This window comes from Lichenostomus cassidix, chromosome 14, assembly GCF_008360975.1.
Source record: "Lichenostomus cassidix isolate B80296 chromosome 14, HeHo_3.0, whole genome shotgun sequence".
Classification (NCBI taxonomy): Eukaryota; Metazoa; Chordata; class Aves; order Passeriformes; family Meliphagidae; genus Lichenostomus; species Lichenostomus cassidix.
The window spans coordinates 5314471-5331193 of record NC_139495.1 but is presented as its reverse complement, the minus strand read 5'-3'; the positions used below and the strand labels follow the sequence as shown (position 1 = coordinate 5331193).

General features: G+C 38.7%; 2 protein-coding genes across 2 annotated transcripts in view; one reads left to right on the top strand and one right to left on the bottom strand.

The window, feature by feature from the left end:
- CHLSN (cholesin) overlaps nt 1-16723 on the bottom strand; it is a 119036-nt gene that overhangs the window by 82197 nt on the left and 20116 nt on the right. The window lies entirely within an intron of this gene.
- LOC146430708 (uncharacterized) lies at nt 4101-13718 on the top strand. The gene is made up of 2 exons (XM_085074602.1): nt 4101-4525; nt 10470-13718. Exon 2 carries the CDS (start codon nt 10521-10523, stop codon nt 11535-11537), a length of 1017 nt encoding a protein of 338 aa, XP_084930728.1. The 5' UTR covers nt 4101-4525; nt 10470-10520; the 3' UTR covers nt 11538-13718.

Below are 16723 nucleotides of genomic sequence, written 5' to 3'. Positions count from 1 at the left end.
GGGGTTTTTTGGGGGAGGAGTGTCCTTTTTAATGTCAAAGGTCTAATGTTCCACAGCATTTTAGTCAAGGACACAAATGTCCTTGCTGTCAAATGAGACTAAACATATATAAAATTAACAGCAAGGCCTTTCACAAGAACAGTTTTACAGACTGACTGGCAACTGTGCATCAATATAACAAAAGCCTTAGAATAGATGCTCATAGAATAGCTCTCAAAAATTAGTGGTTTTTTTTCTCCACAAATTTTGAGGTATTGCATTAATGTAAGTGGCTTCAATGTCTTAAAATGCCACAAAGAAAAGCTTCCAATATTTAAGCTCAGCCATTGAATAGAGTCAAAGCAATCTCTGACTAACACAGTGGCTAATATCCCACACTCAAGTTATTTTTTTTCTTACACAACAACAATAGAGGAAAAATTAAGGTGGAAATACATGGCAGTTGATGAAAAACATCTTTGAAAAAAAATCGCAGTGTATTGCACGATTTGAAATTCCAGTAACAAAGCAACTGCTTTTCATGATAATACACAGGAGTATGGGAAATAACAGTCATTTAATATTCCAAAACAATCCTATCATTCTACACAGGGATGGTTTTCTTAACAACATTACATCCAAAAGGCAATAAAAGATATGTTAATTGAGAGAAGAAGACAACAGTGTGGTCTGAAACTAAACTTTGGGTTTCTCATGCAGGATTAGCTCCCTAACAATAATCACCCCCCAGAGAATCCAGTCCAGCCCTTGGACTAACTGCCGAGCCCCTGATCTCCAGGATCCTTGCTCACCTGTCCTGTCTGATGCTGCACCAAGCAAACAAAAGCTCTCATGCTCAACTGAGCATTGCAGCTCTTTGCTGAACAACTGATGAGGTGATTCAGGAGGAAAGTGAGCAAGACAGGATCACCTCTCCATAGCACTTTACAGGATGGATCTGCCTGGAGCCAGAGAATAAAAGGACTGAGATCTCCTGGGTTGCAGCATCTCACAAGCCAGAGGCACTGAACGGTGTTTGTTAGAAAAGTTTCTCTCATCTGGCACACATGGATTTGAGTGAAAGAGCCTTCACTTCAAATTAAACCTACTGTCACGGATGTGTGTTCTGCTAAACACATCAGTAATGTGGGTCAATTAAGAGAAATTATTAGTGTTGGTAAATAAAAAAAAAAAGTGGTTTGCGTCTGCTTTCTTTATAGCAACATCTGTCACTCAGTACTTGATATATTTATTTTGCCATATGAACAGTTGTGTTTAAAAATAAACCAGAGTTTTGCCCACTACAGCACATTGTAGGTGGTTAGGGGCTGCGTGTGTTATCAGCCAATCCCTAAACATTGGCACGGCATCTCACAACTATTTCACTTCTGTAACTTCACCTTTCCTGCCTCCATCCTATCCAGAACATCATCACCATGCATCAGCCTTTTCCACGGAGAGCAAGTAAATTAATACATGCTAAGAAGTTTCACCAAAAAATAATAAATCCATAAATCACTAATAAAAATAATTATGACATTTGGCATCATCCTGAACACAATCACTTAACCACCATTTTCTGCAGCTCTATGAAACCTTTGTACAACTGAGCACTAGTCTGTTTCCCACTGTTCTCATATGACTTGTACCCTGTGATCATTTAAGCTAATTAAACAAACTGGTTTATTGTTTTTTCTACGGAAAGACACAGCTGGTCACACAACAGCAATATTTTGCTTTTCTTTTACTATCACATTAAGTATGACAGTAACAGCACAGCAAGCTGCTGCCAAAACTCCACCTGGGAGCTCTTAACATACCTCAAAATCTTTTTGTGTCTGTAGATGAGGCAGAATTGTAGCTATCAAGATGGGAATCAGCAAGGTCTAAACAGAATAAAGAATAGAGAGTTGGGAAACTTTGATTTTCTAACCTCTATTTCTCCTCTGGCTTTCAATTTATTCCATCATCTTGGAAGAACAAATTTCTCAGCAGCCAAGTTTCTCCACCTGTAAAATGTGATTCTTTCTGATATGTGAGTCTGAATCTGTGTACAATTCTGAAACTCTGTTGGGCTACTTGCACCTGATTCCAAGTAGAAAACATGTTCTTGCTCCCTAAATACCACTGAATAATGGAGCTTAATACAAGTTTTAGCCAAAGGATTAACTAATGTCTGTAAATGTGAATGCAATTTTAAAGATGGGAGCTTTCTCTTCTATTACTTTTTCTTTCTAAAGATGGGAGGTGTAAGAAATAGCTTCTCTCTTTTTACTTTTCCGGTTCTATTTATATAATTTGCTCATTAGCGGGTGAGTTCCCTTGGAACTCTGCTTACCCAGCCCATGCATTGTCAGAACTGAGGTTACTGAATAACAGGAAATGTGGCCTTAGCACTGCTGTGTCAGGGCTTATCTGCACGGGAGTTACTCCTTGCTCACCCACTGCTCATTAACTCAGAGTCATTTAAACCTTTGTGAAGAGTGGTTGGCATATTCCTCAAACCTTCGGTGCAGTCATTGATTTGCCTTTCTTTTACTTATAAACACCAAGGGCACAGCCAGATATCCTTGTGTACACCACCCAAGGCAAATTCAAAAAGGTATAAACCCCAGGAGTTTGCTCCTGGCCCCTCAGCCAAGAAATAATTTTACTTCCTCCAGCAGGGCATGGGGTTATCAATCATGGACCTATTCAAAGCATTTCTGTAGAAAGTACAGCAACAAAACGATGCTGCAACTGTTCAGCATTGCATCAAGTGATCTATTCTGGAAGCTAAAAAGTTAAGTTGATGACCAAAACCTTCCTGAAATTTTTCTTTAATTTCTAAAACAATAATTTCACTATGCCTATGTTGTTTGGCATGCCCTCTGCACAGCCCTCAATCCTAGAGAGAATAAGGTGACACTTGAAACTTGCATCTTTACCAAAAAACCAACAGAAAAAGAATCACCTGATTTGCACGCCATGACAATGAATATTTTTTCTCTACCATTCTTAATGATGAAAACTTAGTATCAACAGAATGAACATGATTAGAGCACAGCTCACAGGGAAATGCTACATACAGAACACCTGCACTGCACTGCCACTTTGCCCAAAGTCTTCTGTAACAGTTTGGAGGAACTACTGTAAATAAAAGGGAAACAATAAATAAATAATCTATCCAGTCCATCGAACTGCTACATATGATGATCAAAACCAAAGGCTCTGTGTCAATTACAGTCTTCTGAATAAAGCTCATTGGAAACCACGTTTCACAGAGCCCCTGATTTTGGAGGACATTTACTTCACAAAGAATGTGAACCTTCAACCTGAAGTGTGTCTGAGCTACTGCTGCAACTCAAGGCCCTCCATCTATCTACTTCTAGTCTCAAGAAGGTATTTGCAGGTGGAAATGTAGACCAAGTGCTAAAATATTTGCTCCAGGTAACCCACGACTCCGATTTTGAAATCTGGACTCATATACATTTATCTCATTTCATCTCTTTGAAGAGTTTTGGTTCCACATGGGTTTCAGTGAGGCTTGTGAAAGTGCAACAAGTGGGAAGCCATGAAAAGAGAGTACTGATACACTGGTCATAAATTATCTTCTCAGCCCACGAAAGCCACTGCAAGATACTAAAAGATTGCAACAGAAATGCCCTTGCCCATGTGCTGGTAAGAGAAAACAGGATGGTACCAACACATCCCAGACAGACAGGCTGCATGCACTAAAAAAACCTCATGAGCCAACTCTTTCTTGCTTATTTATATCTGAAGTTTTAAGAACACTATTCAACACAGTCACTAAGATGACTGATGCTGGAGCCAGACCCAAAACATCCTTCAGACTCAAAATCTTGTCTTTTAACACCTCATGGTCATTGCAGAGCATCTGGAAAAACAATTTATTGCATGTATACAATAACAGGAGTGTTCCAAGGGTCAGGACACATGGAAAAATAGAAATACACCTATTTTTAAGCAGGGAATGTAATGCTTTGACATGCCCTGCTTTGTGTTGCGTTTTTGTTGTGTTAAGCAAAGGGCCTGGTGAGGTATTTATTCCACAGGCTTTTCCTATTCTGGACCTCTAGCACTTCAAACAGCACACTGGGAAAAAATGCAATAGCAAAAGCTGGCCAGTGAGCGTAGGATTACTTCATGAACAGGAAAAAAAAATCCACTGGATGGCCTCACACACTTAGAAATGGCAGGGACAAACACTACTTTTCTGTTCTAAAATATCTCATTGCAGAGGAGAATCTGAACTTTAAAGTCACATGATGATGAAACCATAGGTTTGCTAAACATGCAACGTTTATGGTTTGAATGACTTCAACCAAGTTCCTGTTTCCTTTACAGAACTGCATGGTTTTTAGTCAGCAAGCGCCTGGATTTTTCACCGTGATGTACAGCAGCTGAAGAAGTTATTGTAATATTCACACTCTGCTTTCTACAGAAATAGAAAGGGCTATAAGCTCCAAACAATAATTGTATTTCATCTGACATTTCACGGTGAAAGGCTCAGCCTGTTGTTCCTGTGGAACATTTCCTTGAAAAGGTAAGTGCTTTATATTACTTTGAATATATTTTATTCAAGAGGCTCAAACAGTGACGCTAAGGGTTGTATTTAAAAGTTTTTAGTTTTCCCTTCTTCAGCAACGTTTGAACTACACAAAGTAAAATACTGTATCTGGGATAGATCCTCCAAAAGCTGAAATGTATAATAAAGCTGAAATTTGTGATAAAGCTGGACATTAAGTAGAGAAAATGTAATGAATGTTTTCCAGTAAGTACTTCGCTCCCGTTGAACCAATGGCAGTTGGATGATGAAATACTGTGCAGTGGTCTGGACAGACAGCTTTAACCATTGCCTAAAACCAGTCTTTTAAGGGATGGACAGCAGCAGATAATCTGAACCCCACTACAGGAATTGTATAGGGCAGGAAACACATCAGTGATGCTGCTCGGAGTTTATGTTTAAGCTACTGTTAGTTCATTTATATTCTAGAAAAGTAAAAAAAAAGCTTTCAGTTTCTCAGGAACTGATACTTTTTCACATGTTAAGGGTAGGATTTCTTGAGTTTTTACAGCTTCAAATCCTTGCCCAGGTGTAGGAATTGTGATCTTACAAGAAAAGATTAACATAGTATTTCACATTTTACTCTCTTATATACTTCAAGCTGCCTCCATCTTTTAACTTGGCAGACGCAGTGTGAGCAGAAAGGACATCTTCACCCCCCCAGATCACATGTTCTCACAAGTCGATGCAGGACATCCCCACTGAGAGCAGAGTTTCACCAGCAGTGTTCTGTGTATTGCTTTATGACTGGATGAAAGAATATTTTCCTTCTTAAGGCTGGTGACAGAATGCAGAACGACTGCCCTACCAAACCTTTTATAGAGTAAGAGTTCTGGCTGCCAGGGAGAAACTCCCCTGGTTTAGGAGCTCTTCCTTCTAGACTTTAAATAAACACAAGACTCCTTGAAACCAAGCTTTCCTTTTGCAAAAGTTAAACATCAAAGTGGGGATGGGGAACTCAAACCCAATGAAATCTTAGGGACTAGATTTCAGTACTCCCCTCAGTACTAAAAGGCCTTTCACCACTTGCTATTTTTTAAATTCCTTTCCGAACACTGTGCTCACTGTGTTAGAAGCGAAAGGGAATGTATTCGCTGTGCTTCAGAAAGTAAAAATCAAACGTATTTGCTTTAACTGCTGAATTATAGGCGGGAAACAGGAATAGAAGGAAGGAAAAAACCCAATTAAAAAAGTGAGGCCACATGAAGTTAATGAAGGATTTGAAACAAGGCTGATGGCCAATTAAAGTAAGGGGAACCTGAGGTAAAAGGACAAAATACTGGAGCATGACAACACAAGGAAAGATAATGCAAGTAGAATATTGCAAATTTCGCTCAGTAACTAATCATACGGCAAACAGAAATAGACCTTAAATAGAAATAGACCAGCTTCTGCCATAGTTACTGGTGAGTAAATGGAAAAAACAAAGTCAGTTTATGTCATAGTATGTTGTGAGAGAAAAACAATAATTCAGGTCTTGAGGTGTTTGCACTGTAAGCTGACAGATTCCACTCAGAGAATAAAGGACTTGTCTGCTGTCGTCATCCCCTCCACCCACACCACAGCAGAGCACAAACATAATGTGCATTTTGACAAAAAATACGTCCCTGCAGTAAATCTAAGAACCAGACAAGAACTGAGGGAATACCAGATTTTCTCACAGCAGAGGAAAATGACATAATAAATTCCCTTTTTTATTATGATGGAAACTCTTAAGTATTTTGACAAAAAATGTGGTTAGCTCTATGAATATTCTGAAATAAAACATGTGAGAAATTAATCACCCTCTGCTGGTCCCATGGAACATATAATTTTATTTTAAATTAAATTAAATTAGTATTACCAGAAGTCTATAAAAATTTGCTAACATTAATATTACTACAGCAGAAGTTGTGAGCTCCTTCATCCCATTGTTATTCTAAGCATGAACTTGATGCTTTGGGAATGCTTTAAAATTGGAAAGACAATTTCTTACAGCTGCTTTACATGATAGATGAGCACCTTACAGTCACAGGAATTTCCAAAGCTCCCCATGTTGATGCAAACAAACGTACAGAGAGGTTGTGCCATCTGTGACTATTCCCAATCCATCAGCTGCGGAGGCTGCAAGGCAGTCAGGCTGTTCTGACAAGGCCAAATTTATAATACAAGCTGAAAGACCCTAATGCAGCCACTTTATGAGGTGGTGAACCATGTGTCTTGTAAAGTGCTGTGTATCCTCAAATTTCACTGAAATCACTATTAAGAGACAAAATACTGCAAAAAAAATTGCATTGTACGATAAGGTCATAAGTCAGAAATATACAGATAGGTGTGACCCTTTTAGAGAGAAGAATGCACATGAATTCTTATTGAAGAAGTTTATATGAAGAACTGGCACATTTGATTGCACCCTCTGCACACAAGTCCTCCCTCCCACAATCTGAGCTCCAAACTGCCATTTGCCCTTTTAAATTGTGAGACAACAGAACCAAATAAGAAGAGTCTGACATTATCATTGTGATTATTTTATTAAGCTTCTAGGAATAATGTAAGGGGGGGGGGAAAATTAGTAACTACAGAATTTACTTTAATCTTATTTGCCAAACTAAAAATACTTCAGAATAGGCTACAAACTGCTAGGAGATATATTTTTCTTCTGTAATAAACACTTTATTGAATTCAAACAGGAATTATGCTCACACTGACTAGCCACAGCAAAGCTGCAAACAGCTTACCCTTTTGGTAAAATTTTGTTTGTGTGGGAATCCTAAGGTGATTTTTGGGACATTTCCTTTGAAACAGCACTCCTAAAAATTTTTCCTTAGCTCAGAATTTTAATAGTTACACTGATTGTAAACACACAGTTGTACCGTTATTTCCCCCAAGTGAACAGATTCTAGGTTCTAATTCTAGGTTATTCTAGGAATAGATTACTTTAGTTCAAATCCCCTCCTCAGATAAGATAATTCAAAAGACACACGCTTAGGTTAGGATAAGAATATTTAGATGGAGAGGAAGCATCAATGATAATTATTTAACAACAGTGTTAATGTCTGTGGTTACAACTGAAACTGTTTCAGGCATCCGTCTTGACGCCAAACGAGGGCAAAACACATCCTTAGCCTCTGCTTAACCCTGTGCTGGTTTCTCAATAACACACCACAATGTGCTAACAGGTGGGTACAGAAAGAGAAAACAAGATGATGCCCTTGCTTGCACAGTAAATTGTAGCTACTGGAATATGCTGCATGAAGCCTTACTTCCTCTTAAATGCCCAAGGAATATTTAAATAAAATTAAAAATACATTACTGTGGTCACAATTGAACCCAGTATCAGTACCAAGGCCAGGTCCTGAGCAAGTTTATTCAAGTTTTTGCATCTTTTTCCCCCCTGTCATTTGACATAAGGCCATATGATTTCCTGTGAAACCCCAAACTACATCTGTTGTTTCCTCCGCAATGATGTTACCAGAAAAGTTGAATGTTGCTAACTTATTCTGAGATTCTCTGCAAGGACAGTGAGCACAGTTAGTTTGCCCATGGTGTAAAAGTTGTTGAGATGATAATGAAGTTGCTCACAGTAACAGAACTGAATTCTTACATTCTGCAAAGGGCCTGATGGAATTTGCAGGTACCATTGGAGGCTCTGGTGGAACAGCTCTAAATGTAAATATTTCTTAACCTTGAATCTACAGTGGGGGAGAATAACAGCAAACTTTCTCTGATGCTCAAGTGGTCACAATCCTTCACCAGATTATGCTTCAAATGTCTCTAAAAGAAGGTTGAAATTTGACTTACACTGTTTCCTTTAGTCTTGAGATTTTTCTCCCAAGCATTTAAAAAGAAATTAATTGTAAAGTTAGAGTTTCACACACAAGAATTGCTCATATTTAGCAAATTGTTTTTAAGCTTCAAAATAATATTGACTCTTTAATTGCTTCAGAGACTTCTGCCAGTTTTGCCCATCAGTTCTTTCCTACATGGTGTTCACCAGACAGTCTAACCAGCTAACCTTTCCCCTCCTGCAAGACCACCTATAGCACAAAACATTTTCCCTGAGTGCATCAGTCCTTCCTGTAATGGAATCTCTCAGAAAATAACCTTTTCTAGAAAGCAAGAAGCTTTGTCTTTAAAAGAGGACAAAGAACATTGCTGAATCAAAACATAACTCCATGCTTTTCTATAAATGAAATTATAATTATATAAGATTATATACACATTTAATCAAAGCCACTTTGATAAGTCAACTTTTCTAATTAAAACCAGTATTAGAATTCCAATTTTGAGGAGAGATTAGAAATATCGGAAATGTGATGTAGTGTCAGAGGTAACAACCATAAATTAACTGTCAAACAGTATTAAAACACTGACTTATCTATAATGAGCACTGCTTAAAAACATTAATGCATCTTTATGATTTTTTTACCAATTTAAAATTACTTTCACTTTAAGAGTTAACATCACTAGAATCCCTTTATGGAAAAGGCATTATGTACAACTAAGTATGTAGCTTCTTGCCACTATGACTTATAGAAACTTCTATAAAGAGAACTCTGCAGTGCTGCCTTTGCCTGCTTTTTATGTACAACAGAACAAAGTAAAAACACCAAATTCTAACACAAAATTGGAATCCTTGTGAACAAAGAAGGGTTGTTTTTTTCCCAGGAAACACTCTACACTATAAAAATACCTATTTAACTTTTTCCAGTACTGAGGAATGTCTTTAATCAGACATTGCAAGTTAATTAGGAATAGTGGGTTCATTATCTTATGTTTAAATATATTTATTCTTTGCTACTAAAAAAGGTATATTATACTCTGCATCAATCAGTACAAGGTGCACAGAAATTTCCTCTTAGAAATTGAACTAATTATGCTTTTAGGTGGCCTGGAAAATGTTTATATCTATATCCATTACAGTTTTTCACTAGCACATATTATGTTCTCATAAAAGCTTTTTGGCTTAAAAAAAAGGGCCTCCAAGCATTTATACAGTAGCAAAATCATTATATCAACATATCACAGAGTCATTACAGCTAACAGCCTATCCATATTACTCTCAAAACTCCCTATTTCCAGGAATTTATAATGCAGCTGTAATAAATGCTCCTCGCTAAAACTTTATCAACAGGTTTATAATGCACCAGTAATCGTTTTCCCAAAGTCGAGCATGCAGAAAAACATTATTTTTTGCAGTTTTATGCAACAGATACGTCTAAGGAAAGACAGTGTTATTAATGTATAAAGATGTTTTAGTATAAAAGCAGTTTGTTCATAACAGTTCTTAAACACTCCCATTAATTTTATATGGGCTCCTCGGTACAGACTGCAGTTATGAAAGGCTTTTTTTTCAGAAGAGAAAGGAAGCAAAACTAAAACAAAGAAAGGAATGTGGCTCGTGCCTCATATTGTGATTATCCTTGCATTTTCCTCAGTATGTGGTGTGAGACTGCAGCTGGCTTCAAATGATACAAAATTCCCACCCTTGTGACAGGACAGTGAAGCTTTTTGTGGCTGGAGCTGCTGCCCACACACTGCATTGCCCTGCAAACAGCCTTAGCCTTTTTTGGCGAGATGGGGAGGAAAAGCAGCTCCACCTAAACAGAGCCAACTCCTTCCTCAGCCGCTGAACAGCCAATATTCCATATATTCCACATGAGTGTGCTGGATCCTGGCTGCCTACAAAGCCGAGCTGCAGCAAGTGAGGAAAAGGAGGCAAGTGGTAAGAGCAGAAACCACATCAATAATAAAAAAGCAGATATCTCTGGCTGAAAATATTACCCAAGTCAGCTTGAAATTAACCCAGGAGTGTAAAAACCACCGAGAAATTACTGTATTTATTCTGAACAAATGGTTCATACAGCTGACTGCACATAATATATTTAATGCGCAAATAAGCATTAAAACTGTATTTTAAAACTTGTTTCACCTTCTTTTTCAGTTCAGTTTCAAACACAGTTGGAGAGGAAATAAGCACAGTGTGGAAAGAAGGATGACTTCTCGTAACATGACATGGATCAGCTACCCAAGCAAGAGCCAGCCTTTTGCTTCCCAAGATGAAATCGAAGCCTTCATTGCTTCTCAGAACATTATATCCAGAGTTATGCACTGTTACATTGCCTTTTTTGTACCCACAGGATTAATAGCTGGCATATGTATTTTGATTGTTTTCATAAAGAACTACTTGCAGAACAAAAGAGAAGGCTTGGACTTATTTCTTCTACACTTGACCATCAGCAATATTATAATGATTATTTTATCATTTACTGTCATCACTAGACCTGACTATTTAACAGCGACCCACCTTGCCTGTAGTGTACTGTCGTTCTTTTTCAACTTTGGTTATTTCAATTCTCAGTATGCTTTCATTTTGACACTTCTCACACTATTACTGGAGAGATTTCCACCACAGACTGCTCTCTGCAAAGCCACCCAAAGACCCATCTTGTGTGCTGGGCTTGTACTTGCATACACCTTCTGTTTGTCCCTGACTGAGGCAGTGCTGGTTGGCACTGACAATTATCAGCTGGAAGCACTCTGCCAGTTGGATCCATTATTTGCATGGCCTGATTACGAGATTGTTAAATTCACCTTTGGCTTTGGAATCCCATCAGTACTTCAGATCCTCTGTTTTATCATTCTCTGGACTAAAGAAGCACCTGCTGGAGCTCCAGCCCTGCTGCAGCACATCCGCACTTACCCCGCCGTGTATGTGATCAGTGTGACAATAGTGACTTGCCGCCTGTTTTATAACGTCATGATTCTCATCAGGACAACACTGAAACTACAGAGGAGCATTGGAACTACAGAGAACGAGCTTGTGATGAACATTGCAGAAATTGTGCTGTTCTGTGAGAGCTGTGCTAGTTTGGTAGTTATACTGTTTTTTCATAAGCCGTGCAAAGACGAAGTACTCAAACTCATACAGAAGTGTCGAAGGAAAACCAGGGCTAGCAATCACCTTGAGATATCAGAAACAACCACAACCCATCAAAGTCGGTCTCAGTAACACTTGCTGTTCTAAACAACTGTCAATCAACTTTTTAGTTTGTTTGTGGGTTTTGGTTTGGTTTTTTACTTCTTCAAAAAAAGGGCAATTGCTCCTTCTTTAAACCCAAACTTGGCCTATCTTACAGCTAGCAGTACTGGAAGGAAAAAAAAAGGTCAGTTCTAGTACTTACACTGATCTGTGAGAAAATATCCTGGGTCTGTTTGGGGTTTTTTTCATATATACATATATATTTAAATCATCTATTTCTCTGCAAGCATTGCTTCAAAGTCATGTAGAAAGATGAGTACTGTTGCCATAGAACTGTGCTTCTGCAATAATATCAAAACCCCAGCAGAGCTGCAAACAAAAATGTGGCAGAAAGCAACTTTGAACAAAGGTGAAAATCCGCAGCCAGAGCATTTTCTGAGGTGTGCTTCCTCCTTTGACTTGTTACCCTACAAACTACTTAATTCTGTAACACTGGTATATAACTGGTATATATAATTCCAGTAGCAGCAGCAGTGAAGTTTTTGTCTGAATCCCTGTGCCAGAAAAAAAAAAAATCTAATTAATGGGAACATAGGTCCATAAAGGAAAGCTTTGGGTCCTTTGTGAGGCACTGAACTGGAAAGATCAACAGGATGGCTAATTAAAACTTTGTGCAAGAATGAAAGCTTTCTGTTAATGTACTCTCAGCTTCCACTTTGCATTTAGATTTACAGCAATTATTGATTTAAGCCATTCCTGATGAGTTCATTCAGAAGTATGAAGTCGTTGGAAGAGTCACATTCAGTAATACACTAGCTGAAAAACAGAGAAAAGCCAGCCCAGAACAGTAGAATTGGGCTGTGTTTTTAAGGTAAACAAAACCCAAGCCTCAGTTCCTCACTGGGATGAAGGCTCTGGTGGAGACAAGATAGAAGCATTGTACATTTAGATGAGAGTTGATGGGTAAATGATGCAAAAAGGGGAAAAATCTGAATTAGAATAAAACTGCTGTGGTGCAGGAGTTTGGATGAAGCCCTGCAGGATCAGTAGCTGATACAGGCTGAGATGTAGGTGCAAAGAAGTAAATGCTTGCTTTGAGCACATTGTTACTGCCACCAAATCTGGCCAGGAGCCGCCTTAGGCATTTGGCTTTAGCTTGGTCTTTTCCTCTCACAGAGGTGGAGAGAACGGAAACAGGAAAAGCACAAGATTGTACTAAAACTTGGATAATGATGTAGACTTAGACTGCAAAGCTATAAAAATACAGTGCAGTGAAAGGCTCAAGCAACTTGAAAAATTCTGAGAAAAGCTATTTTGATGCTTAAATCTGTGCCTTTTTATGAAACCCGGGTGCTAACAGAACTGACAGGGTTTTTTGCAGTTGTATCCTTTGAAAGATCTTCCTGATGGGGTTCAGATTTGCAGGGGGAGCTGGTGGAAATCAGCATGGGCTGCCTAAGAGAGAAAAGCAGGAACTGATTGATCAGGATGAACATCTTCCAAACAACGGCCAAGTGCAGAAGTGGAAAAATAATAATACAGAATATAGATCTAGTATCTAGAGATATGGATCTAGGCTTAGACATCCAAGTCCTGAAGTGTATGGACCATGACTGCATCACATGCAAATAAAGGGCAATATGTAGACCCACTATGGCTGTAAGGACCAACATTTCTCCAAGATGTAAAAATCACCTGGTAAGATGTCTGCATTACATTGTGTCAGCCTGTTCCCTGTTCAATTTTGTTCTGCTGCCAGCACAAGCAGATGGATAATTAAAGAACTCTACATATAAACAGATCATTATACAACGTGGTCAGAAAGGAAGTGCGTAGATCAGAATAATCTCTTTGAACACAAGAGCCAATTTCATACTTGTGAAAGGGATTCTCAGTTGGCATCAGAGGTTTTGTTTTGCACCTGAGAAGAGGGAGATTAAACAACATGGACCAAAGATCAGCCTTGCAGAAAGAGGCTTGAAGAGATGAGTTGTAAGAGCTGCACGACAGTGGAAAAGCTGACAGACTGAGTGAAAGAATATGTCAGAAGATGCAAGCTGTTTATCCCAGCTCAGAGGTTCAGCTGCACCATGGATAAGGAATATGGGAATTTCCTAGCATGGGAATTATGCAGAAACAATTCTACTTTATTTACAGCTTCCATATATTTTATATTTAAGAATGAAAGAATAAATATTGTGTTGTTTCTGAGTCCTGAGTTACTGTGAAAAGTGCCTAAAGCAAAACCTAGTCAGTAAAAGTTGGCTGGGACCTGGAAAGTGGTGTGATGGTGAGTGAATCCCAGCAATACAGGGTGAGGAGCCAGAAGGTGGAAAATACCTCATGATACACTCAGCAAGGTACAGAGCTAGAGCAGAGCCATAACTGAGTGTCTCAGACAAATAAAACTTGTAAGGAGCTACTGTCAGATCTAGGATCTGAGAATGAATACACCTTGTCAGAATGAGCTACTGTGTGTGAGGCTGGGAGCACTCCTGGCTGCCATCTGGGAGATGTGACACAGGTACTCTGGTCTCCTCCCTGTCCACGTGGAAAAAACCTGAGTATTTTCTGGATGGCTGGTTATATCGCCATAAGGAAATATCTCTGTGCAATGAAAAGACTTTGCAACTGAACAGGAGAAAACAAAAGTAAACAGGAGGGAAGAGGTTGAAAAACACAAAACAGTAACTCAAATAGTTTTGGGTATAAATTTTAGCAAAACAGAAATGTTTTCATAGAATCATTCTTGATAAAGTCAGAGCTTACATTAAGGTTTAGGACCATGAACATGTGGTCCTTCCTAGAGAAAATCTACTTGCATAGAAAATGTAGTAGAATGAGAGAGTGAACACCCCTATGTGCAACAGGGAAGAAACACAGTCTCCTAAAATCCTTCTAATATAGTCTGATATGAGGGAGAAAAGAGCAGCTTTGACTAAGTTTAAAAGTAATAATTTTTAAATAATTAGTAATCCAAGGACTATTTTCAAGAACAAAATTAAATCTGCATGCTCTGAGACCTTTTTTCCCTTATACAAGCAGCAGCTCTGTTGAACCCTTACTTCTCCCAGGCTTCACTCAGTTTTGAACAGTATGTTCCAGAAGAAATACAGCATATATTTTTATAGGCAAGCTGTCAAAATTAAATGAAGGGATATACTGGAAAGTTCAAAGAAGAATATTTTACTTCTGTACTGGTAATAATCTTTCCAAGACTTTGGTTTGCATTTGAAAAAAACCTGCTTTGTTCAGTAGAAGAGAAATGATCAGGCTGCTGGAGTTTAATTTCTGAGTTGGTGACATGGTTTGGAAAAGAACATGTAGATACTGAGGGCTCATCATTACTGAACCAGCTAGCTCAAACTTGATCTGATCCCACTGCAAACAACATCTGAGCTAGGGACTGGATGGGCACACTGGAATCATAACTTCAGCTGCTACATCCCTATATGTATTACTAAGCCTGCCCATAGTTACATTCTAATATTAAACTTACAGACACTGAAAGGGCACCAGTATTATTTATCTTGATTTTGAGGTAGCTGGAGAAGATTTGGGGCAGTGTGAAAGGTCAAGCAATCCAGCCAAAATAAGTCCTCTCTAAAATGTGTCCACCATATATATTGACCAACAAATAAATTCACTAATGGATAAAACAAAATAATGCATTTCACTTCCATGGTACAGAGTGTCCTGCAAAGGGCTGCCAGACTCAACCACTAAAATAAAAATGATGGATGTTTTGCAAAAGTTTTTTAAAATAGCATTTGAATAGAGTGTGAAGTCCTATGATTGGGCTTTGAGCAATCTGTTTTAGTGGAAGGTGTCCCTGCTCATGGCAGAGGGCTTAGATCTAGATGGTCTTTAAGATTCCTTCCAACCCAAACCATTCTAGGATTCTGTGATCTTTCACTTGACAACATTTTGTGCCCCAACTTAGTAAAATTTTTAGATTATCCCCGAAGAGTTTTGCAATATATGCTTTAAGAAAAATAAAAGGTTTTACTAGAATAGTTTGAATGGGTTTGAATGGGTGTTGTCCCTGGCAAAAGGCAAAGTCTGAAGTTTTAAAAATTATTTTTAGTAAGAAAAATGCATTCTCAGAATTACTGGCAACTGAAAGGCCTAAATACACAAAATACACTCCATCCAAGGTTTTCTGCAGGCACAGAAACACAATTAGCTCCAGCTCAAACTAAGTTTGATTATTTGCAAGAAAGATCATTTGCTACTGAGACTGGACAGGATACACTACGAGGTTGCTCCAGAGCAGAGTAATGGATGCTGATGTCATTCAGTGGTTGAAAAAGGTGAGAGAATTTGGACATCAGTCTAGTGGGAAAACCTCATGAACAGTGCAACAGCATCTGTATTTCCTCTAGAGCTAGTTTCAGTAGAGATTCTTGTACAAATCTTATTTCTCCTGCAGATAGTTGTAATACAGTGTAATTTTAATTTACATTTCCTTCCCCTGCCACACAATACAGTACCTTACTCTTTTTCAGCTTTATACACCCTTGCCCTGATCTAGCTTCTCCAGGACTCAACAGCTTCATACCCAAAGCACTTCCACACTTGTGACAGAATCCCACAGTCTCTGCATCCTACAGGGCTTATCCTGCTCATCCAGCTGGAGAGGCTGCCACAGAGTGCTGGCACAGGAGCTGGGATGCATCAGACCTCCCAACGTTGTTCTCTCCCATACTCACACCTCCCACTTTCTTCCTCCTCAGCTGCCACCTCTTAGCAGCACAATAACAGCCACATATGTTGAAGTCTCTAAATTACACAGAATAGCTTCTGTTACACCCCACGTTCAGCCTCTTGGTGCACTGACGTACATCACAATTACACCAGAGCTTCTGAAAGGCTCTCTGGCGTTAGACATGTTTACTGAGATATTTACAGGGTTTTACACATTGATTGCTATGTAAAAATAAAGCAGGGAAATTCTAAATGCTGGATTGTTGGGGTCTGGCATTATACAAATGCTACTGCACCAGTTGCTTTCACACATGTCCTCAGCAACAATCACAATAAGGTAAGACAAGTGGAACTTTAAGAGTCAACACTGTCACAACTGTGACTGTGGATCATTAAGATCATCATTTACTCACTGCAAAGTCCTTTGCAGTACCTGCAACCGACAGGGAGAGAGCGAAAGTACAACGTTCAGCAGCTGCTAAAATTACTGAGAAGCATTTTATGGAATA

Bases quoted from the DNA above. Each gene is read 5' to 3' on its own strand.
- LOC146430708 (XM_085074602.1), top strand. From the start codon at position 10,521: ATGACTTCTCGTAACATGACATGGATCAGCTACCCAAGCAAGAGCCAG.